The following is a 22029-nucleotide window of genomic DNA, read 5'->3' on the forward strand; positions in this document are numbered from 1 at the left end:
TCTAAATATCAAGTTGGGAAGAATTGACATCTTAACAATAGTGAGTATTTCTATCCATTAACACAGAATATGCCTCTACTTATTTAGTTCCTTCTTGATATCTTTCTTGAACTTTTATTTTATTTATTTTGAGACAGGTCTCTCTCTCTCTCTCTCTTTTGCCCAGACTGGAGTACAGTAGCCCAATCATAGATCACTGTACCTCAAACTTGTGGGCTTAAACAATCCTCACGCCTCAGTCTCCTGAGTAGTTAGGACCGTATGAATGTGCCACCATGCCTAGCTAATGTTTTTATTTTTAGAGACAAGCTTTCACTATGTTGCCCGGGTTGGTCTCCAACTCCTGGCTTCAAGCAATCCTCCTGCTTCAGCCTCCTAAAGCGCTAGAATTATAGGCATGAGCCACCACGTCTGGCCTTTCATTGCCTTTCGTGGGAGTTTTGTTATTTTCCTCATCTATATATTCTGTTATATTTATGCCTAAGTATTTCATTTTAGAGAAGCAAATGTAGATGGAAATATGTTTTTAATTATAAATTCCACTTTTTTATTACAGATTTATAAGAACATGACTGACCTTTAGTATATTAACCTTGTATCCTATAACTTTGCTGTAGTAGTTTATTAGTTCTGGGAGTTTTTTATTGTTGTTATTGTTGCTAATTCTTTCAGATTTTCTGTAAAGCTTGTCATGTTATCTGTGAATACAGTTTTTTACTTATTCCTTCCCAAACTGTATGCCGTTTATTTCTTTTTCTTGTCTTATTGAATTAGCTAGGACTTCCACTACTGTGTTGAAAAGCATTGGTGAGTGGGGATATTCTCATCATGTTTCTGATGTTAGTGGGGGAGCTTTGAGTTTCTCAGTATTAAGTATAATGTTAGCTGTGGGTTTTGTGTAGATATTCTTCATCAAGTTAAGAAAGTTCCTCTCTATTTCTAGTTTGCTAAGAGTTTTTATCATGAGTGAGTTTTTATCAAATGGTTTTTCTGTATTCATTGATATAATCGTGTTATTTTTTTCCTTCAACCTGTTTATGTGATGGATTATATTAATTGATTTTCTAGCATTGAACCAGCCTAGTACATACATATGGGATATATCCTACGAGGTTGTGGTGTATAATTCTTTTTATACACTGTTGGGTGTGGTTTGTTAATATTTTGTTGAGAGTAGTTGTACCTATGTTCAAAAGAGATATTGATCTGTAATGATCTTTTCATGTAATATCTTTGTCTGATTTTGGTATTAGGGTAATGCTGGACTCATAAAATGAATTAGGGAGTATTCTTTCTGCTACTGTCTTCTGGAAGGTTACTGTACTCTGGAAGGTGGAGAGTTGGTATAATTTCTCCTTTAAATGGTTGGTAGAATATACTCATGAACACATCTGGTCCTGGTTCTTTCTGTTTTGTAAAGTTATTAATTATTGATTCAATTTCTTTAATAGATACAGAACTAATTTTAGTAGATAGGTCTGTCTTTTTGGCTCTTTTGGTTGATTTGCTTGGAATGTTGAAAGCTAATCAGGTTATATTGTACTTTTAAAATACTTTTAGAGTACTCTGTAAGTTACCTTAAATTTTCTTTGTATATATTTTTATGAGATATTAATACAAATACAACTGTTTTCTTCCAGCCTAGTGTATTAATTGTAACCTACAAGGAGTCCGCAAAATCATCTGCTCAGTTTGGATCCTACAAGCAAGCTGAATGGAGGCCAGATAGTACCATGATAGCTGTGTCAGTAAGTAGATTTTTCTACTTAATAATGTTTTCATAAGAAATCATTATGTTACATTTAAATTTGATTCTCTTAGATGACTTTCTTTGGTCATTAACACTCATGAACATTTATCTTGTACTGTACTTGTATTTATCTGTACTAGGACTTGTACTGATTCTTCTATGCAGGTTACTCCTACTAAATCTTGTTGACTCTACTACTACCATCCCTAAAAATAGCACCTATATCCTTTTCTGTTTGCTTGTCTCACTTTCCTGTTTCATTCTTGAAGTCTAATACAGTTCTTTAAAGCTTTCATCTATATTTACATGGTATTCTTTTAAAAATATATACATTGACTGCCACAGTAGAAAAAAATTTTTTTTCCTTGGAGCCATCGTGTTTTATTATGAAAATAGAATAAAAAATTCAAAAACAAAATGATCCTTTCTAATTTAATGGAGAACTTGGTATTTTTTGTTGTTTTCTGTGTATGAGTTGTATGCAACTTGAAAAATAGTTCACATGGCTCCCAAGGTAAAGAGATGTATGAGTTACAGGTGCTTCACAAAGCCCCAAGCTCAAAACTAGCATGCGTTAAATACAACTCACATGACAGTTAATGTGTTAAAGACACGATCTTGCTCTATTGCCTGGGCTACAGTGCAGTGGCGCGATCATAGTTCACTGCAACCTCAAACTCATGGGCTTTTAGTGATCCTCCTGCCTCAGCCTCTTGAGTAGCTGGGACTACTGGTGCATGCCACCATGTCCGGCTACTATTTTTTAGTTTTTGTAGAAATGGAGTCTCACTGTGTTGCCCAGACTGGTCTTGAACTCCTGGCCTCAAGCAGTTTGCCCAGGTTGGCCTCCCAAAGTGGTAGGATCACAGGCATAAGCCTCACATGGTATTCTTGAATTTATATTTTAAGTCCTGACCTTTGTTCCAAAGGATATCCCACAGAATAATAAACTTTGTTGGCTTATGCACACTGAATTCTTATATCCATTTGGATCTATTTCTGCCTTTCTCTTCTGTTCTGCTATATGTGCCTAGATATGGTTAATTTCACCTTTTCAATTCATGTTTTATCACTGTCTAGGGTTGTCATTATCAGCTACTTTGTATTTAGCAATAATATTATAACATTTACTGAACATTTGCAATGTAAGTACTGTTGTGATCAGTTTATATGGATCATCTCATTTCATTTTTAGGTTAGTGCTTTGAAGTAGATACTGTTGTCCTTCATAATAGATGAGTAAATTTGGGATCTGAAAAATTGTCTTATCTAAGGTTACAAAGACAGTGTATACTAGGGAGATAAGATATAACTTAGTTACTCAGATTCCATTTTCAGTGTTCTTAACAATTAGCCTAACTTATCTCTCTGCTTTCAGTCTCATTCTAGTCTGTGTTATATAATTCTGACTAGGTTAATCATCTGAAAATGCTCCACATGGTCAAAAATACTGTGTAGTTCTGCATTTCCTATAGCAGGAATTAGCAGACTACAGATCAGATACCAAATCTACCCTGCTGCCTGTTTATGTATGGACCATGAAATAAGAATACTTTTTATATATTTAAATGATCAAAACAAAGAATAATAATATTTTGTTATACTTGAAATGACATATTTAAATTTCAGTTTCTATAAATAAAGTTTTATTGGGGCATGAAGGTGCTCACTTATTTGTGTATTATCTGTGGCACAACAGTAGATTAGGTTGAGTAGTTCTGATACATCCATATGTGGTGACCTCATTGCTTTACTCTTCTGTTAAGTACACTATAAATTATAGCAACACAGTTATAACTTCATAGCCTCTTAAGTGTACACATATTGCTATTCTGTGACATTTTATATTATTTTTTGTTACTAGTATATACTCATGTCAAAGAACAAAAGAAGAAAAAAATAGACTTTCAATGTTAAAGGATATTGCAGTGTGGATTATTTTTATTGAATCGATGGCAGCATATTGTGTTTATTATACAGTGATATTACAGCTATACCAAAAGAATATAAATTGATGTTACCAGACTAAGCACTAATAATAATCCCATTTCATACTTTTTCCTTCTTTTTTCTTTTTGCTCCTTAGACTGCATAATTTCAAAAGTCTTTAAGTTCACTGATCCTTTTTTCTGTGTGCTCAGATTTGCTCACATATGTTGAATCTCTCTAGTGTATTTTTTATTTTAGTTATTATACTTTTTATTTCTAGAATTTGTTTAGTTCCTTTTTCTAATTTTTCTCTTTTTGTGTAGACATTGTTTTCCTGATTTTTGAGCATGTTTTTCTTTAGCTCATTTAACATATTTAAGAATGTTAATTTAATATCTTTGATTAATAATTCAAATGTCTTTTTATTTCCTGCGAATGGGCCATACTATTCTGTTTGTAGTTATGTTTTGTAATTTTTATTTGAGAACTGGGCTTTCTGAATATTATGATGACTTTGAAATCTAATTCTTCTGGCCCTCAGAGGCTGCTAGTTTTTGCTTCTCAATTGCTGAAGAGTAAACTATTTTTGCAAAGTGTGTACTAATTCTTGTATGTAGTCTTTGAAGTTTCTCTTTTGTTGTCTCTGATGTCAGCCAATCACCTAAGAGTTTCCTTAAATGTCTTGGTCCCAAGAGAGAAGGAAAAAAAAGATCCTGTTTCTAAAATTACCTCTTGGCCCAGAAACCACTTGAGCATCTGGGTACCAGCCCCTCAGCAATCAAAAGTAGAAATTAGAACCTGCAAGCTGGGCGCAGTAGCTCATGCCCATAATCCTAGCACTTTGAGAGGCTGAGGAAGGAGGATCAGAATATATTATAGTAAGCCCAGGAGTTTGTAAGTACAGTGAGCTATGATAATGCCATGTGGGCAACAAAGTGAGATCCAGTCACAGATGAAAAAAATGGGGAAGGGAAGAAGCATAGGACTGAGCTAAAGAGAGTTAGACTAGAGAAACATGGATCTCTTTAAACAAAGTTTGAGTAGACAACAACAACAAAAAACATCCCAAGGTCAATACTGTTACTAACAGTTGCCACCATTTTATGTATTTATTTACATAAAGAAAAATTATAAACTGGGTTACATCTGAAGTATTAGTTTTAAATTATTTGCTGTCACAAGTTTTGTGGATTTGAAAAACAATTAATATACACATTCCTTCTCTCACTTCTTTAACATTATAGAGTCTTTATATATTCCAGACAGTATGTAATCAGTGAGGAATGAATTGGAGGAAAAAAAATTATCTTGAATCATGTAGTATGATTTCCATTTTCTCTAAGAATGTCTTTGATTGTCTTCATTTTTTTGAAGGATATTTTTGCTGTGTATAGATACTAAGGTTTGCATTGACTTTCAACATTGATGGTGTCTCTGCTATTTATTTGGCTTATGGGGTCCCTACCATTTACTTGACAGTTTAAGCAATGAGTATGAAGTTATAAAAAAAATTTACTCGAACCATATAATGAGTTCCATTTTGCTTGTCTGAAGACGTCTTTAAGTTGCATTCATTTCTGAAGCATATTTTCAAGAGATATAGAATTCCGGACTGGCAGTTATTTGTTTAAGATGATTCCATTGTTTTCGGCCTTATGTTTTTTATTGTTCCTATTGAGAAGTCAGGGAATGGTCTTATTGTTGATTGTTTGCCTTTCGAAAGTAATATAACCTTTTTTTTTTTTTTAACTTTTTTAAACTGCCTTTGAGATTTTCTCTTTGTCTTTGGTTTTCAGAATTTAGCTGTGATGTGCTAAGGTGTAGTTTTCTTTGTACTGATTCTGCTTGCTTTCTCTAGGCTGCTTGAATCTGTGAGTTGATATTCTTCAATTGGGGAAAAATCCCAGCTACTACCTCTATACAGTTTCTGTCCCATTCTGTCATTTAGGACAGTAATTTGACTTTTTGTGTATATCCTACATGTTTCTTATGGTATCTTTTTTACTCCCTCTCTTTAGTTTTTCTTTGCATTATCATGGCTATTTTTTATTGATAGGTCTCTCAATTCACTAATCTCCATCATCTGCTATATACAATCTGAGCTCCACTAAGATACTAACTTGAGCTTCCATGTGTTTTAATTTTGTATCATCCATTTGATCTTTTTTTATAGAGTCCAAATCTCTGAAGAAAAATTTCAGTCTTCTCATCTACATTTTTTTTTTTTCTTTTGAGACAGAGTCTCACTTTGTTGCCCAGGCTAGAGTGAGTGCCATGGCGTCAGCCTAGCTCACAACAACCCAAACTCCAGGGCTCAAGTGATCCTTCTGTCTCAGCCTCCTGAGTAGCTGGGACTACAGGCATGCGCCACCATGCCCGGCTAATTTTTTCTATGTATGTTAGTTGGCCAATTAATTTCTTTCTATTTGTAGTAGAGATGGGGTCTCGCTCTTGCTCAGGTTGCTTTCGAACTCCTGAGCTCAAACGATCCATCCGCCTTGGCCTCCCAGAGAGCTAGGATTACAGGCTTGAGCCACTGCACCTGGCCTGAAGTCTATTTGTTTTTAAATACAAAATGATGTTACTATAAATGACTGCTAATGTGACTTGATGTGATATATCTGTGAGTTTCATAAGTAGAGTTTCATGATCTAAAACAGTTTTTTCCTTATTGAAAGTATCATACAGTTTTATAAACTTTTTCTTACTATGTCACAAACATTTTATCACCTTAAAATTTTTTAGAATTTGATTTTAAATGTCTGCATAGGATTCTAACTCACAGATGAGTGGATTTTTAAATTGATAAATCCAGAGTTTTCATCATATTCACACAACATTGGGGTCTTAATTTATACATTACTCTGCAGTTTGATTTTTTTCACTTAGTATTTTATGACCATTCTTCCCATAATAATGGATATACTTATTACTATTTCTAGTATTTGTAGAATATTCCAAAGTTTAGAAGTTTCTTATTTACTGTGCTGGTCTTTTCTTGATGGACCTTTGGCAACTACAGACAGTGCTACAGTAAATATTTTTATCCATACAGCCTTCTGTATTGGTGCACATATTTCTTTAGGGTACTTTACCTTAAGTAGGATTGTTGGGTGAAAGTGTGTATATTAACAACCAAAAATAAGTAGCTGAGGCAAAGATCTCAGTCATTGGAAGTTTGTTAAGCCAAAGTTTGAAGATGTGCCTGGGGAAAGCACAAACCACGGAACCATCTGTGACCTGTCTCAGGGACATTAAGGGGAGAGGGCATGCAGAAAGAAAAAGGAAGAGGGAGGTGGGCAGTGAGGCAGATGGTTCCATTCTTGTGAGGTTTTAGTTAGTGTCCAGGAAATCTACATTTTACATAAGATAAGGTGAATGGTTGAAAAGAGGAGAGTAAAGAAAGAATCAATTATATAGATGTCCCTCAGTATGTGGGAGAATGATCTTGTCTTTGTTTTGCACCTGGGAAGATAAACTTTAATCAACATTATTAGTGTGGAATCCAACAGACTTTAGTTTTAGGAGCTAGATTTAGCCTTCAGACCTAAAGTTACAATTTATATGTTCTTGTTTATGGGAGGACAGTAAAGAATTTTCTATGAATGATCTGTAGAGGCAGTCCTTGTAGATGCCTGAGACCTTTTTTTTACCTTTAAGTGGGGATCTGGCTAATGTGTGTCAGTAACAGCTGTTTATTTGGAAGGGGATGTTACGTGACTCAGCCTCCAGGCTTAACTTTCCCTTTTGCATAGGAGTTGAGAAGGTGGTCCTAAGTTTTTAATTTTCCTTTACAATGTGTATATTTGTTTTTAATAAATATTGCCAAATTATTTATCAAAAAATTATATCAATTCCCAGTATCACTCTAATTGTTCTTAGAATTCCTGTTTTCCTACGTTTATGCCTGCATTACATTGGTGAAAAATGATCTTGTTTTGATTTCCATTTGTTTCTTTCTTTCTTTTTTTTTTTTGAAGGCAGGGTGTCCCTCTTTTACTCAGGCTAGAATGCAGTGGTGTCGTCATAGTTCAGTGCAACCTCAAACTCCTGGGCTCAAGCAATCCTCCTGCCTCAGCCTCCTGAGCACTACAGATGTACACCACCATGCCCAGCTAATTTTTTAAATTTTTTGTAGAGATAGAGTCTTGCTGTTGCTCAGGCTGATCTCCCACCTTCACCTCCCAAAGTGCTAGGATTATAGGTGTGAGCCACTGTACTCCATTTGTTTCCTTGCTGGTAATGTTTATGTTTTCATGTTTACTGGCTCTCTGTATACTTCTCCTGCAAGTTGCCTGTTTGTCCATTTTTCAATAGTATTGTCTTCTGTGGCAAGTCTTTATTAATATTATTAATATAAATATTAAGTAATGCAGATACTAATTGTCCCTAAGTATTGCATATACCTAACATATTGGTATGATCATCACGTCATTTCATTTTCTTGTTTAAACTTGTTTATTGTTTATCTTCCACAAACCTAGGAATATTAGTACTATGTCTATTTGCTTGTCCTGTTCACATAGATCCAATGCCAAGAGCATTTTCTACAACTGATAGCACCCATGTATTGAATGAAATAAATATCTGAACAACCATTATTTTACTGAGATAAAGGATATCTTGTCTAGGTATAGGTTTGTTAGTGATTCTTTTTTCTCAGCTGTGAGATATTTTTTAATGTCCTCTGGTTTCTAGCGTTAGTGGTGAGTAGTGTTAATATTATTTTCTTTCCTTTGTAGGCAATCTGTTCTTTTTACAGAATGATATTTCTCATGGTAATTGAAATTCAGTTATTTCTGCATATTATCTCTAGATATGTATCTTTTTCATTACATTATCTCCACACAGCCCCCAGTCAACCTATCTGAGTGTCAGCCTTTGCAGTTTGACCGCTTAAGTGTTTGTGCACCTAGGGAAGAAGGTTTCTTCTGTTATTCCTAAATTGACACTTGGTCTTCCCTGTTTTCTCTTTTTTCTCTCCTTCTATAAATCAACAACCCAAAATCAGTGACTGAGGCAAAAATCTCAATCCATGGAGGTTTATTAAGCCAAAGCATTTGGAAAATCCTGTTTTTCCAAAGCAGGATTTAAGAACTCAGTTTTTAAAGGGGATAGGACATACAGGAAGAAAAGAGGATGGAGGTGGGTAGTGAGGCAAATGGTTACATTCTTGTGAGGCTCAGGAGATCTATATTTTATATACAATATGGTGAATGTTAGAAGAGAAAAAGTTAAAGAAGCATCAGTTATGTAGATGTCCCTGGGTAGGTGGAAGTAGGTTCTATCTTGTCTCTTTTCTGCACCTGGGAGAAAAAATTTATAACCAGCATTATCAGTGTGGGATCAGACTTTAGTTTTAGGAGCTAGTCTGCAGACCCAAAGTTAAAATTTGCATGTCCTTACTTATGGGAGGTCAGCAAGGAATTTCTTCATGAATGATCTGTTGGGGCAGTCCATATAGATAGATGCCTTTCTGTGGAGATCTGGCTAGTGCATAATGTTAGTAACAGCTATTCATTTGGAAAGGGGGTATTGCATGACTCAGCCTCCAGACTTGAACTTCCCTTTTTCCTAAGGAGTTGGAAGACTGGTCCTGAAATATCTCACAAGGGTTTCTTCTTTATTCATCTGTTGGATTTTTCTGTTAAGAAATTTTTAGCCCTGTCCTGTTTATGTTCTCTTCGCATCTCCTGAAAGTTCTTAATTTTTTTTAACTAACTTAACATTCTTCTGTTTCATCCATGTGCCTCATCAATAGGAGTTACTTATTTTACTTGTTTAGTTGGGTCTTCCATTCTTAATGAGCTCCCTTAATAAGTGGTTTTTCTTTGCTGTGTTCCATTAGCTACCTGTAGAGCTCTGGCTTTTATATGGGTCTCTGGCAATACAAACCAGCAGATGTTGTATAAAATGGCAGTTTGCAGAGGCAGACAAGCCCAAACACCATAGTCCTGTGTTGAGGCTTAGAGAGAGTCTCCTCTCAGGTGTTGCCTCTTAGTGGAAGGGCCTTAAAGCCAAAGGCTTCCTCAAACCATGGGGTCTGACAACAGTTCAGTTCTCCAGCACAGCCTCTACTCTAAGCCTGTGGAAGTCAGCAGAGTTATGTTGAAAGCCTGGCCTCCAATGTCCGTTTCCAGAAGCATATGCATTTAGTTTCAAATTATTCTTCCTTAGCTGTTTTCTGAGTGAGAACCACAGGAGTCTGCTTTTTAAGCTTACTTAGAGAACTGAAATCCCAGATATTGTCCCAGTCCCTCAAGGAATGGCAAAGCAGACCTTTCCCTCTGCCACCCTACCTACCTATTCATTCACTGAAGAACTCAAGAGATCTTGATGACTCTGACCAAACAGCCTCCAGGCTCATTCAATACATGTTTCTGTAGTTAACTATACTCCTGAGAGGAAGAGAGAAGTTAGGAATGTGGGCTCAGTCCATCTAGGTTCCGGGAATTCAGAAACTAACTTACACAATTTCTACCAGTTGTTCAAAATTTTTGTTTTTGGCTTCTGCCTGTAAAAAAGGTTATTTTTTATTTTCATTCCTTTCATTATGATGAAGATAATACAGATAGAGAACCATGAGTTATTTGGTAATAATTTAGAAAAGTCACTAATATTTTTGTATCATCTATTCATTAAGGCATTCACATTTTCTTTGCAAACATTTATTCTAGACAGAGGATAGATTATCTTTTAGCCATTTATACTAAAAGATAATCTATCAAGGTGTTTTTAAAAATTATGTTAAGAGATTGTACATTATCATAAAACGGGTATTGGATAAGTGAACTTCTTGGTAACCAAGGTTTAATGGGATTCTGAAGTTCTAGTTTTAATGATTCTTTTTCTCAAATATATTACATATTTTCTTAGCCTCTTACATGAAGTGTATTGAATATGAATTAACTACTTGAAGATTCAGTTATTATAGTAGTAAATTTTGAGGGAGTGTCTATGTGCTAGACACCGTTGTAAGTGCTTTACATGTATTAAAATTAATTTAATCTTCCTGACAACCCTCTAAAAGTAGGTACTTGTATTATTCCCATCATACAGTTGAGTGAACTAGGGTACAGAGAGGTATAGTAACCTGCCCAAGATTACGTGGCTACTGTGTGCCTCAGATCACATGGATAATACTGGAATTCAAATCCACAAAGCCTGGCAAATGCTCAAACAAAGCAAAATGCAAACAAGCAACAACAATGAACAAATAATCAACAACCACAACCTTCAAGTTTCAAATTATTCTTCCTAAAATATGGAATTAGCTGAGATAGTTTGCATGGTTTTCAAATCTACCATTATTAGATTTACAGTTGAAAAAATTCTGTGTTAAACTTTAATGTTTGTACCTCTCTGACTAAATTTTTGATGCATTGTTAATGTCATTTTGAACTTTTGTTTCTAGTTCTTTTCATTCTAAGTAGTATTAATAGAGACAAGTGTGTTTCATCCTCACTTTAAGTGGTAATTTCCTTATTTTGTCTCTCTATCCCTATGTATGTATGACTAATTCATGGGTATACCAGAAAAAGGGAGGTTTATCACTTAAGTTTCCTACAGAAATTGTTGGGCTTCTGTGATTAAAGCTACATAATCCAATAGTAGTATGCTTTGGAGAAGGAAAAAAATAAGTAAAATATGGGATAACAGGAATAAGAACTAAGTTACTTAGAAAAATTTAGTTATAGGGTGTGTGTGTATGTGTGTATGTATGCATGTTAAAGGAAGGTGTTAAAGCTGGGCACACTGGCTCACATCTGTAATACCAGCACTTTGGGAGGCCAAGCCTAGAAGAATGGCTTGAGGCCAGGAGTTCAAGACCAGCCTGAACAACATAGTGAAAACCCTATTTCTACAAAAAATAAAAAAATTAGCTGGGCATCGTGGCACATGCCTGTTGTTCCATCTACTTGGGAAGCTGAGATTGGAGGATCACGCCAGCCCAGGTGTTTGAATCTGCAGTGAGCTATGATGGTGCTGCTGAGCTCTAACCTGGGCAACAGAGCAAGATCCTGCCTCTAAACTAAAAAAAAAAGGAAGAAAGTATTGGGATTGTTGCCCCACAGATTAAGCAACAGTTATATGTTGTATTTGTGTTATTTTGGGGATGTGAAGAGAAGGGTCATTATAACACTGTGTAATAACAGATTAAGTATAGAAACATTAAGATGTTGCTTGTTTTAAAGATAATCATTTACTACCAAAACTTTTAAAATTCATAAAAGACAGGACTGCTTAGAAAATATCAATGATAAATGTCGTTGAAATCTGTCGTTGAAATCTGAAATAAGTACATATTACTTAGTATACATAAAAAACCTTAGATATTTAGTAAAGATGATTGACATATAGAATACCAAAATAGTAAATCAAACCATTATTTGTAATTTCATCTAGTATGCTGTGTATATAAAATTTCTAAATGCTGGTATAAAATGATACATCTTCTCCCTGACCTGTAGTCCTCTATGCACTTGTTAAAATTCAGAGTATATTAATAGCATTAGACACTCTTGACATGTTGAACTTTTGGCTTTGAGTAGCTAATATTTTGGATAGCATTTGTATGTTAATATTATCCATCTTTAGTATTAGACCATATTGTTTTACTTTTCTAGCCCATGTAAGGTAACAGTAGAGTTTAACATTTTGAAGTCATTAATCGGTGTAGGGGTAATATATGAGAAACTTTAGCTATGGTTTGATTTGAAGCCATTTTCCCTTTGCCTCCATGTTCTGTATATTGCAAGAACATAAAATTGCACATGAAGAATTAGAAAGATGATCTTAATCTGACAAACCTTCCTTCATGAACCTTTTTCTTTTGTTTCCTAATATGTTGAATGGTAATTTTTGAACCTTATAAAATTTAGAGTTAAAAAAGAATAGAAGTAAAGTTTGTAGTTAAAAAAAAAACTGGCTTTGCTGAAGAAACTGTTTCCTCTGTCATTCCTTTAAGTGGAAAAACAGGAAGCCAGTATTGGAAAAAAATTTGAAACCTTGGATAATTTTTTTAGTTTTCTTTAGTTCTACTTTAGAGGCACCCACCTGCCTCTAAAATGATAGGAATTCAGCATTAGTATAAAGTAGTTTAGGCAAACATTACTATTTCACTCTCTTATGGCTAAAAATATTTGGTTAGAAACAGTTAAATATTATTGTTACCTCTGGTTAAAATTTGGGGAAACATGGACTTTTGTTCTTTAAACTATGTAGTTATATATATATATATATTGTATTGTTTTATAGCAGCCTGCCTTTTGAAATAAAAGAACATAAAATTTTAAAGCATGGCATCTTTTAAAAAAAAGATCAAGCCATAAAGCTGGATAAAGAGTATTTTATATTTTTATATAAAATACTTTTTATTAAAGTATTTTAATAAAGTATTTTATAAAAATATAAAATAGTCATTTGTTTCACAAGCCACAGACATATGCCATGATCATCTAACAGCACTATTTTTAATACAATTTCTATCTTAAAAATATTTTGTTAACTTAGAAAAATGAAAGAGCTGACATTCAAATTTTGGAAATTAAAAGTTGTTCTGTTTTACTTCTCTATTTCAGGCTATATTTTGTAGTAAATCAGAGACTAAAAGATTGATTTTGGAATATATAAATATGCAGTGTTGAAGTTAATTCTGTGTAAGCTTTGAATAAACATTTTATCATAAAGGTATAGTAATGCAATAAAGCAGCATTGTTGCTTGAAAAACTTAGAATAATTATTTACATATTGGTGCAGAGTATAAAAAGTTCTGTATATTTTGCAAAAGTATATGTAATAGTATAATTATTTGAAAATATTCATGTCTAATATTTTATAAACTATTGATTTCGATTACATGTTTATGAAATATTTTCAAATTTGTAAAAGTCTGTTTTTTCAAGATGGGTTATGTTAAAACAAAAGTCATTTTTATTTGCATAATTAGACTGTAATTCTTCAAGGGAGGGTTAAGAGTAAAGTTTTTGCAAAGTAAGAAAGTATAAAATTAAAATTCATGATTTAAGTCATAGCTTTATTCTTTAATTCATGATCAATAAAATTTGTCTTTCAGACAGCAAATGGCTACATCTTGTTTTTTCATATTACATCTACAAGAGGGGACAAGTACCTTTATGAACCAGTATATCCCAAGTAAGTTTGTTGCCTTTCATTCTTTTAATATTTGATTTAAATGCTTTATATTCAGAAAAACATTACAGTTTCTGGTTGTCTGAAGTGATTAAAATAAAGCTAAGCCAGCATTTTAAAAATAGTATTTTAAAAATTACCAGGTCTTTGAACTGTCTAGAATTCTTTTTTTTTTTTTTTTTTTTGAGACAGAGTCTCACTTTGTTGCCCAGGCTAGAGTGAGTGCCATGGCGTCAGCCTAGCTCACAGCAACCTCACACTCCTGGGCTCGAGCGATCCTTCTGCCTCAGCCTCCCGAGTAGCTGGGACTACAGGCATGCGCCACCATGCCCGGCTAATTTTTTTTTTTATATATATATCAGTTGGCCAATTAATTTCTTTCTATTTATAGTAGAGATGGGGGTCTCGCTCTTGCTCAGGCTGGTTTTGAACTCCTGACCTTGAGCAATCCGCCCGCCTCGGCCTCCCAAGAGCTAGGATTACAGGCGTGAGCCACAGCGCCCGGCCATAGAATTCTTAAATTAATTAAATAAGTCTGGGAATCTCAATGAATAGACTATATCCTTTCTTGGACATTCAGAATTACTGGTAATATACTCCAGGTCTAGCACTCTACAGTCCTTATTAGGGAGAAGCTAAGAGATCATGAAGGGGAAGTGGTGAAATATTAGTAAGTTACAGGCATTTTTGTCCATGTTTTTGTATATGCATGTAAAAAAAGAACCGCAGACAGTTGTTACCTCTGCGTTAAAATTTGGGGGAACATGGACTTTTGTTCTTTAATCTATGTAGTGATGTATATTTTGCATTGTTTTTTTTTCCTTATAATAGGCCTTACTTTTGAAATAAAAGAACAGAAAAATTTAAAGCATGACATCTTTTTTAAAAAGGATCAAACCATAAATCTGGATAAGAATGTAAAAAAGTATTTATTGTATTTCTTGATGGTGGGAAACATCTGAAGTTTAATAAGTATATAGGAAATTAAAGGGAAAACATTTCATTATATGAAACGTTTAAATTTTTGAAAAGTGACAGAAAAAAAGAACTTTAAAAAAACAAGTAATTTGAAATATACTTGCGGAAAATACAGCCAAGTCTTACTATTTTTATAAGGAGTCATATAAATTGCTAATAAATACACAAAGATATTCCAATAAATAGGTAAAAGCAGTCTTATAAAAGGAAACATAGTAACCAGGAAACTCAAGAGAAACTGTTCAGGCCCAGTAGTAACCTGAACAAAATAAAACATTAAATACAATTTTTAAAAAATACATTAACATGGGTTTTTAAAAAATTATTACTCAGTGCTAGTAGAGGTATAATAAAACTTGTATTGCACACTCTGATACACAAAGGTGTGATAATAGGGAGCTGGTTAGCCAGTTAATTGTGGTGAATTGTTCTCTTAAAGTAATATACAGTCACTAAATATAATGTCTCAGAAAAATTTATAAACTCAAGAACCTGACCTTATTTAATGCCTAGTGAAGAAACAAGTTACACAAAATTATATATGTAATATGACCACACTATGTAAACAAAACAAAAATCATCTAAAGGAAAAAATCCAGAACAGTGTAATGCAAGTACTTACAATAATTACTCCTAAGTGGGGGAACTATAAAGATTTTTCTACTTCTTTCAACTCTTGAATTTTTCCAGAAATTTTTGATATATGCGTAGTATATCATTGTATTTGGGTATCATCTAAAAAAGATACCCATGATTCCAAAAATGGGACACCATGAAAGTTGTTTCTTTAACATTTGTTAATATCCATGAAAATACACTTTAGGAAAAGCTAACCTAGGCCATGTGGAATATGGGTCAGATCTTTTTATTATAGATTCTAATTTGGATATAAGCCACTTGTTTTTGTAACAAATATGGTGTTAATTGAGATGCTAAATTTTAGAAATGTCTTTTAGAGTTTAGAAATTTTTTGATGGTATTTGGTTATTTTTCAAAAAAAGTTGTAATGCAAAAACCCTTTGACACATAAATGTACTGCTTAAAATGATATGGACATTTTTATGTATTTAGAAATTTTAAATTCAGTTTTGTGGGTAATACAAAGCTTTTTTCATTCTAAGTCATACTTTTATGATCCTTATGAAGAACTGTTTTAATCAGTGACTAAAATTTTATTTACTTGTACATTTTGAACTACTATAATTCCTTTTAATAGCTTAATTTTGACATGTTCCTATAAATAAAAAGCAATAATTGTTTTTCTAATTAAAACAACAGACTTTAACTTGGTTATTTTGTAGTACTATGAGGATAGAGACATAACTTCTCTTGAAATAGTGAAAATACTGTTTTTGTTCTTTCAGTTCACTAATATGATTACACATGTTTGCAGTGTTTTAGAATAGTATTTGAGACCCACTGTTTGTGTTCCAGAAGTTTTAAAAAGCAATTTCTCACTTTCTTGTGACTGCAGGGATACCAGTTAATTAAGAAGTTCTGATCATGCATGAATTTTGCTATGTTTGACTATATATGTTAGGCTAGAGAATTAAAATAACATTAGTCTTTTTTTAATTTGAGCATTCTTTCACTATATTTAAGCTTTTGTGTTTCAATGACTAGGTTCAAAAAATGTACATTGCCTTACAGCACTGTGAATACTGATTAAAGATATAGGCTTTGGTATCAGATAGACATGGAATTGATTGTCAGCTCTGCCACTTTTCAGCTGTGTGATTTTTTTTCCAAGTTATTTAATACCAAAAACTCAGTTTCCTCATCAGTAGAATGGACTAACAGTAGTAATCATTTCATAGGAGTAAATGAGGTCATTCATGTTTAATGCTTAGATAAGTACCTGGTTTATGGGAAAATTAATAAAGGACAACTATTATTATCACTAATATATTTTTCACCAAATTTTTACTACATTTCTATGATTTCAAGTGATTTTTAAAGTATATATAAATATTTTTTAATTGATAATGTACTTCTTTGCCGGAGTCTAACTTCTAGTAACTGCTACGTAAAATCAAATAAAATCTCTTATACAAAAATAGTTTTACAGATTAAATTAGTCAGACAGTTATGTATTTGTGCACCTGACTACTTTCTAGTTGGGTTACTTAGTCTGGTAAGTTTTCAATCTTTCTGCATAACTCATTTATGAAATGGGAATAAAAATAACTTTTTCTGCAATTGTTAGGAGGATTATATGAGTTCATGTTTTTAAAACTTGAAAAATGTGGTTATTATCTAAGAGTTTGAGGAAGGTAAAGATAAAAGTTTGGTTTCAACAGTGGTACCTTCATTGTCATTTGTGCCATTGTAAACACTTATGTAGTTGAAGACTCTGTTCTAAGCACTCTGTTTTAATACTGATTTAATCCCTGTAATAACCCTGTGAGGTAGTTACATATAATTATACAAGCTGCTGCACAGAGAAGGCAAGTAACTCACCCTTAGTCACATGTTAATGAGTGGCACAGCCAGGATTCAGACACAAGTGTTGTAGCTCTTAACTACTAATATTTTACTGCCTTAGCCCTGTTTATGCCCCATCCAGCCATGTACTACTTGGGGACTTAGTTGGGGAGCAAGGAATGAAAAAAAGGAGAAATGATCTGGAGTGGTTTATAATAGTCCTGAATAATATAGAGGCAGCACAATTAAGGCTAGTAGTTAATCATTCTCTCCTCAATTATAGAAACACTATTGTCTCTTATTTCTCCTCTCTAAATCTTTTGAGTTCATCACCTGAGTTTTTCTAGAGTATCTCAGCATCCCTGTATTATGTGGCAGCATCTAACCTCAGACTGCATATCATTTTCCATTATGCTGCATCTGAGAACACGGGTCAGATGTCTCTATGATCTTTCCTAGTTTCCACCTAATGTTGTTTCAACATCTTTCCTGTAGATGTTGGGAGTCAGTATTCAATAATAATGACAGTCTTATTAAATGATTCTTTATGCCTCAAGGATCACTTATTCTTTGATGAATGAATTTTTCATTTCTTTATCTCTTGCATCTTTTTTCTTCTTCCTCTTAAGAGATGAGGTCTCGTGTTGCCTAGGCTGGAGTGCAGTGGCTTGATCATAGCTTGCTGTAGCCTCCAGCGCCTGGGCTCAAATGATCCTTCTGCCTCAGCCTCCCAAGTAGCTGGCACTATAGGCACGCTCTGCTATACCTGGCTAATTTTTCTTTTTTTGTAGAGATGGGGGTCTTGCAATGTTTCCTAGGCTGGCCTAGAACTCGTGGCCCCAAGCAATTCTCTTGCCTCAGCCTCCCAAAGTGTTGGGATTACAGGCATGAACCACCACACCTGGCCTACCTTTTGTATCTTTATAGATTCCATTCTATAATAAAGTATCTCTTTATATTAGTTACGCAGACCAGTGGACAGACTAGACTGGTTGAGGTTGTCTTGGCTTTTTATTTTATGGCTTGGAAATTGCAGTGAAATTAATGAGGGAAACTGCCAGGAATAAATAAGAAATAATTTGTGTTTAGCTTTAAAATGTGTTCATGTGCTTATGTTTAAATATGAATTTAGTAAAGTAGAAATTGCAAACCATATCTAATTTCATCATAATGAAAATCATTTCAACAAATATGTCATCATAATGTATACTTCATTGAGAGCAGAGATTTCTCCCCACTTCTGTCAGTCTTTCTACCACTATTAACCTCTTTTTTGGTTAGAAACCATGATTATTGAGGCTGAGGTTCTTAAAAAAAAGGTTATTGTATTAAAATTCAGTACACTTAAATATCAAATAGTAAAGACGTAGATATCATCTTTGCTAAAAAAATTATTCCAAAATAACTGCTATGAAAACTTAAAACTTCTCACCCCCCCCCAACATAGTTTATCAGATTGTGATACTTCTTACCAGCTAGCTATTAAATGAATTAGTGCCAGCTGGAAAGGAAGAAGAGACTAGCTAACTGAGGTTAGCAATTTCTAACTTCAACATAGCTTATCCCTTCAAAAATCCAGTTTCTCTGCAGGAAAAACCTACATTAAGGGACAGTACCTTCTACTAAATCACATTACATTTAGAGGAGAAAAGAGGTCTGAATTAGTTACAGACTTGTGAAAATTTCCCTTAATGTTTATTTCTTTTTGCTAATAAGTTCTGAGTGTTTTCTAGAGCGTAAACTTTTCCTTTTTTTCCCCTTATTTTTAATAACATACCTTTTTTTTCTACATTCAATTCATGGGCTTGACAAAGTATATTAGTGATGTTAACATTTTTTATTCCCTTGAACCCCTCAAAACGTCATGTCTAGTTTGATTTCAAATAGATGTGTTTCGTAAATGTACGTGTGTGACCTTTAGTTATTGAACTTCACATATTCCCTGCATCCATTAGCTTGTATCATAATTGCACAAACATTTATTGATAGGATTAGAAACGGTGTTATTATATAAATTCTAGATAGTGAAAACTACTCCCTTTTTGGCCACAATTCCAAGGTTGACACCTGGATCCAAAGAATGATAGAATTATTAAAAGATATGCTCAATTCAGAGAGCTCTGCACATTGTTCTTATCAGACTGAAGGCTGTCTGAATGTATGATAATGTATTACAAATGAAAAGCAGTTTTGGGGGATGTGGGGGTTTATTTGTTGTTTTATAAAAGGTCTGGTGATGAAGGTACTATATCTTTCAGAAAACTCCTCTGAAAATTATGTTCATCCATTCTTCTATCCATTTAAAAAGTGTTGGATTTAGTCAGGCTCCAGGCACTATTGTGGATACTAGAGATGGAGCAGTGAAAACAAAACAAAAAGCCCTATTCGTAGTGCTTGTGTTCTTCTAGTAGAGGGTGGTAAAGAAGTAAAATACAAGTTAAGTGATAGGTTCTGTGGAGAAAAATAAAGCAAGAGTAAGAGAATAGAGAATTTGGGACACGACTTGAAATAGAATGGTCAGGGTCTTAACTAAGAAGATGACATATAAAAGGATCTCAAAGAGGATGAGGTAGGTAACAAAACATAAACCCAGGGAAAGAGCATTATGGATTGGTGAGATTTAGCGGGTAAGAAAGATATTTTGAATAAATTTTATGCTCTATCTAATAATTTATAATTAGTAAGAAAGGATGGATTTTTTTATTAACTATAAAAATGAAAATACTATGCTTCCAAATAACTTAATCCTGGGAAATTCTAAAGCCAATTCCTTTTTTCTGTAAATGGCATCGTCATATACTTGAGTGAGTTTATTTACTCTTCCTGCTTATTAACACCAATAGCCAGTGTGTTTCAAGTCCGGTATATTCCACCTTGTCTGTCATTTCTTTTCCCCCCTTGTAATTTTCACTAACACTACTTTACTTCGGGTTTTGTCACTGTTCTCCTCAATTTTTTGTAATATCTTCTTAATCTGTCTGTTACAGTTTGCCCCTAAATGATTTTTTTCAAATGTTACATTTGCTTGCCATTTTCCTGCATAAAATTTTTCGGTGGCTTTTCACATTAGTTATGTTGCTTTCTTTTGGGGGGCTTCATCTGAAAAACGGAGTTAATGCCATCTACTTTATAAAGTTGTCATTAGGTTTAAATCAGCACCCAAAATTACTATGTAGTACATAAAATAATGCTTTACTATTCCCTAGGGTTTGTTCTATTCTACATGTTCTTCCTGGCTTTAAATACTTGGTATATATAGATGATGATCAGATCTGCTTTTTTTTTTTGAAACAGAGTCTCACTCCATTGCCCAGGCTAGAGTACCATGGCATCAGCCTAGCTCACAGCAACCTCAAACTCCTGGGCTCCAGCAATCCTTCTACCTCAGCCTCCCAAGTAGCTGGGACTATAGGCATGCGCCACTATGCCCGGCTAATTTTTTATATATATTTTTAGTTGTCCAGCTAATTTCCTTCTATTTTTAGTAGAGAAGGGATCTTGCTCTTGCTCTTGCTCAGGCTGGTCTCGAACTCCTGAGCTCAAAAGATCTTCCCACCTTGGCCTCCCAGAGTGCTAGGATTACAGGCGTGAGCCACCAGGGCCATCTAGTTTTTCTTGAATTTAGTACCACCTTCTTAAGCTTCAGGCCCACCTTTCCAGAATAAATCCATTTAGATATTGCTATAGGCAGCCTCAAATTCATCATGTCTCAGCTTCATTCATTGCTCCCCCACCAAGCCAAACACGCTGTTGCTTTATTAACTTCAGTTACCATGATCTTTTATATAGTTGTATGAGGTAGAAAACCTTGGATTCTTTGTTTCTTCCCATATTTGTTCAGTAATCAAGTTGTATTGATTGATTATAGCTTTCTTGTGTCTCTAGAATTTATTTATCTCTATTTTACTCTCACTGTCATTTTAGGGGCTTCAAGGCCTTCCCTTTGGCTATTGAAAAAACTTAGGTATTAACTTATTTCTCTTCTACACAAGTCTCTTTCTCCTACATACTGAAATCCATCCTTTGCATTGATACCAGATTTATTTTTCAAAACAGAAACCTATTGATGTGATACTTATGTTATAAACTTTTGTTGCTACCCAGTTCCCACAAAATAAAATCCAAGCTTTCTGGCCTGGCATTTAGAATCTATTTTTCCCCTATCTCAAGCACATTAAACCCAAAATTCCTTTTTAATTTAAATCTTCTGTTCTGTTGTTATTTGTTGTACTCTATGCCCCCTGCACTATGTATTTTTTTCTGTAAGAAAGCCATCTTGACTTGATTTTCAAGCTCAGGTCAGACATCTAGTCTGCTCTAAAAAGCTTCTGCCCCCAACTCTTCTTTTCTCCCTTATACCCAAGAAATAATTAATCCCTCATATGCATTCCCATAACACTTTTAAAAATTTACACTGGTAATCCATGAATACCTTCTTATTTAAAAGATCAAACAATGAGAGAGATATAAAGATAATAAGTAAAAATGTGAACCTTATCTGCATTTTTAGATTCTAATCCTGTTTTACTCTCCAGTTGTCCTATATCTCTTGGGTAAATGGATACCTAGGAATAGAATTGCTGGGGCATATCACATGTCTAGTAGTTTTAGATTAAATGCTGGACATTGTATCATTAATACATTATTGATTGTCTGATTTTTGTGCTTTTCCTTTAAAGAGTATTTGAAGTTTGTTTTGGGTAGCAGTTAAACTACTTGGAGATCTTCTCGGTCCTCTTCAGGCTTATTTGTATAGATATTTTAGGGTAGATTTAACCTTTAGGCTGGCTTAGCCC

The 22029-nt window shown here is 33.9% G+C and overlaps 1 protein-coding gene across 4 annotated transcripts in view; it reads left to right on the forward strand.

The window, feature by feature from the left end:
* The window catches only part of RIC1 (RIC1 partner of RAB6A GEF complex), a 102987-nt gene that overhangs the window by 15733 nt on the left and 65225 nt on the right, over window positions 1-22029 (forward strand). For all 4 annotated transcript variants that reach the window (XM_012738007.2, XM_020289268.2, XM_012738012.2 and 1 more), the window contains exons 2-3: window positions 1641-1748; window positions 13755-13834. In XM_012738007.2, the coding sequence (XP_012593461.1) occupies window positions 1641-1748; window positions 13755-13834 (188 nt within the window). The remainder of the gene's footprint in view (window positions 1-1640; window positions 1749-13754; window positions 13835-22029) is intronic.

Source organism: Microcebus murinus, chromosome 12 (assembly GCF_040939455.1).
Source record: "Microcebus murinus isolate Inina chromosome 12, M.murinus_Inina_mat1.0, whole genome shotgun sequence".
In the NCBI taxonomy this organism is placed as follows: Eukaryota; Metazoa; Chordata; class Mammalia; order Primates; family Cheirogaleidae; genus Microcebus; species Microcebus murinus.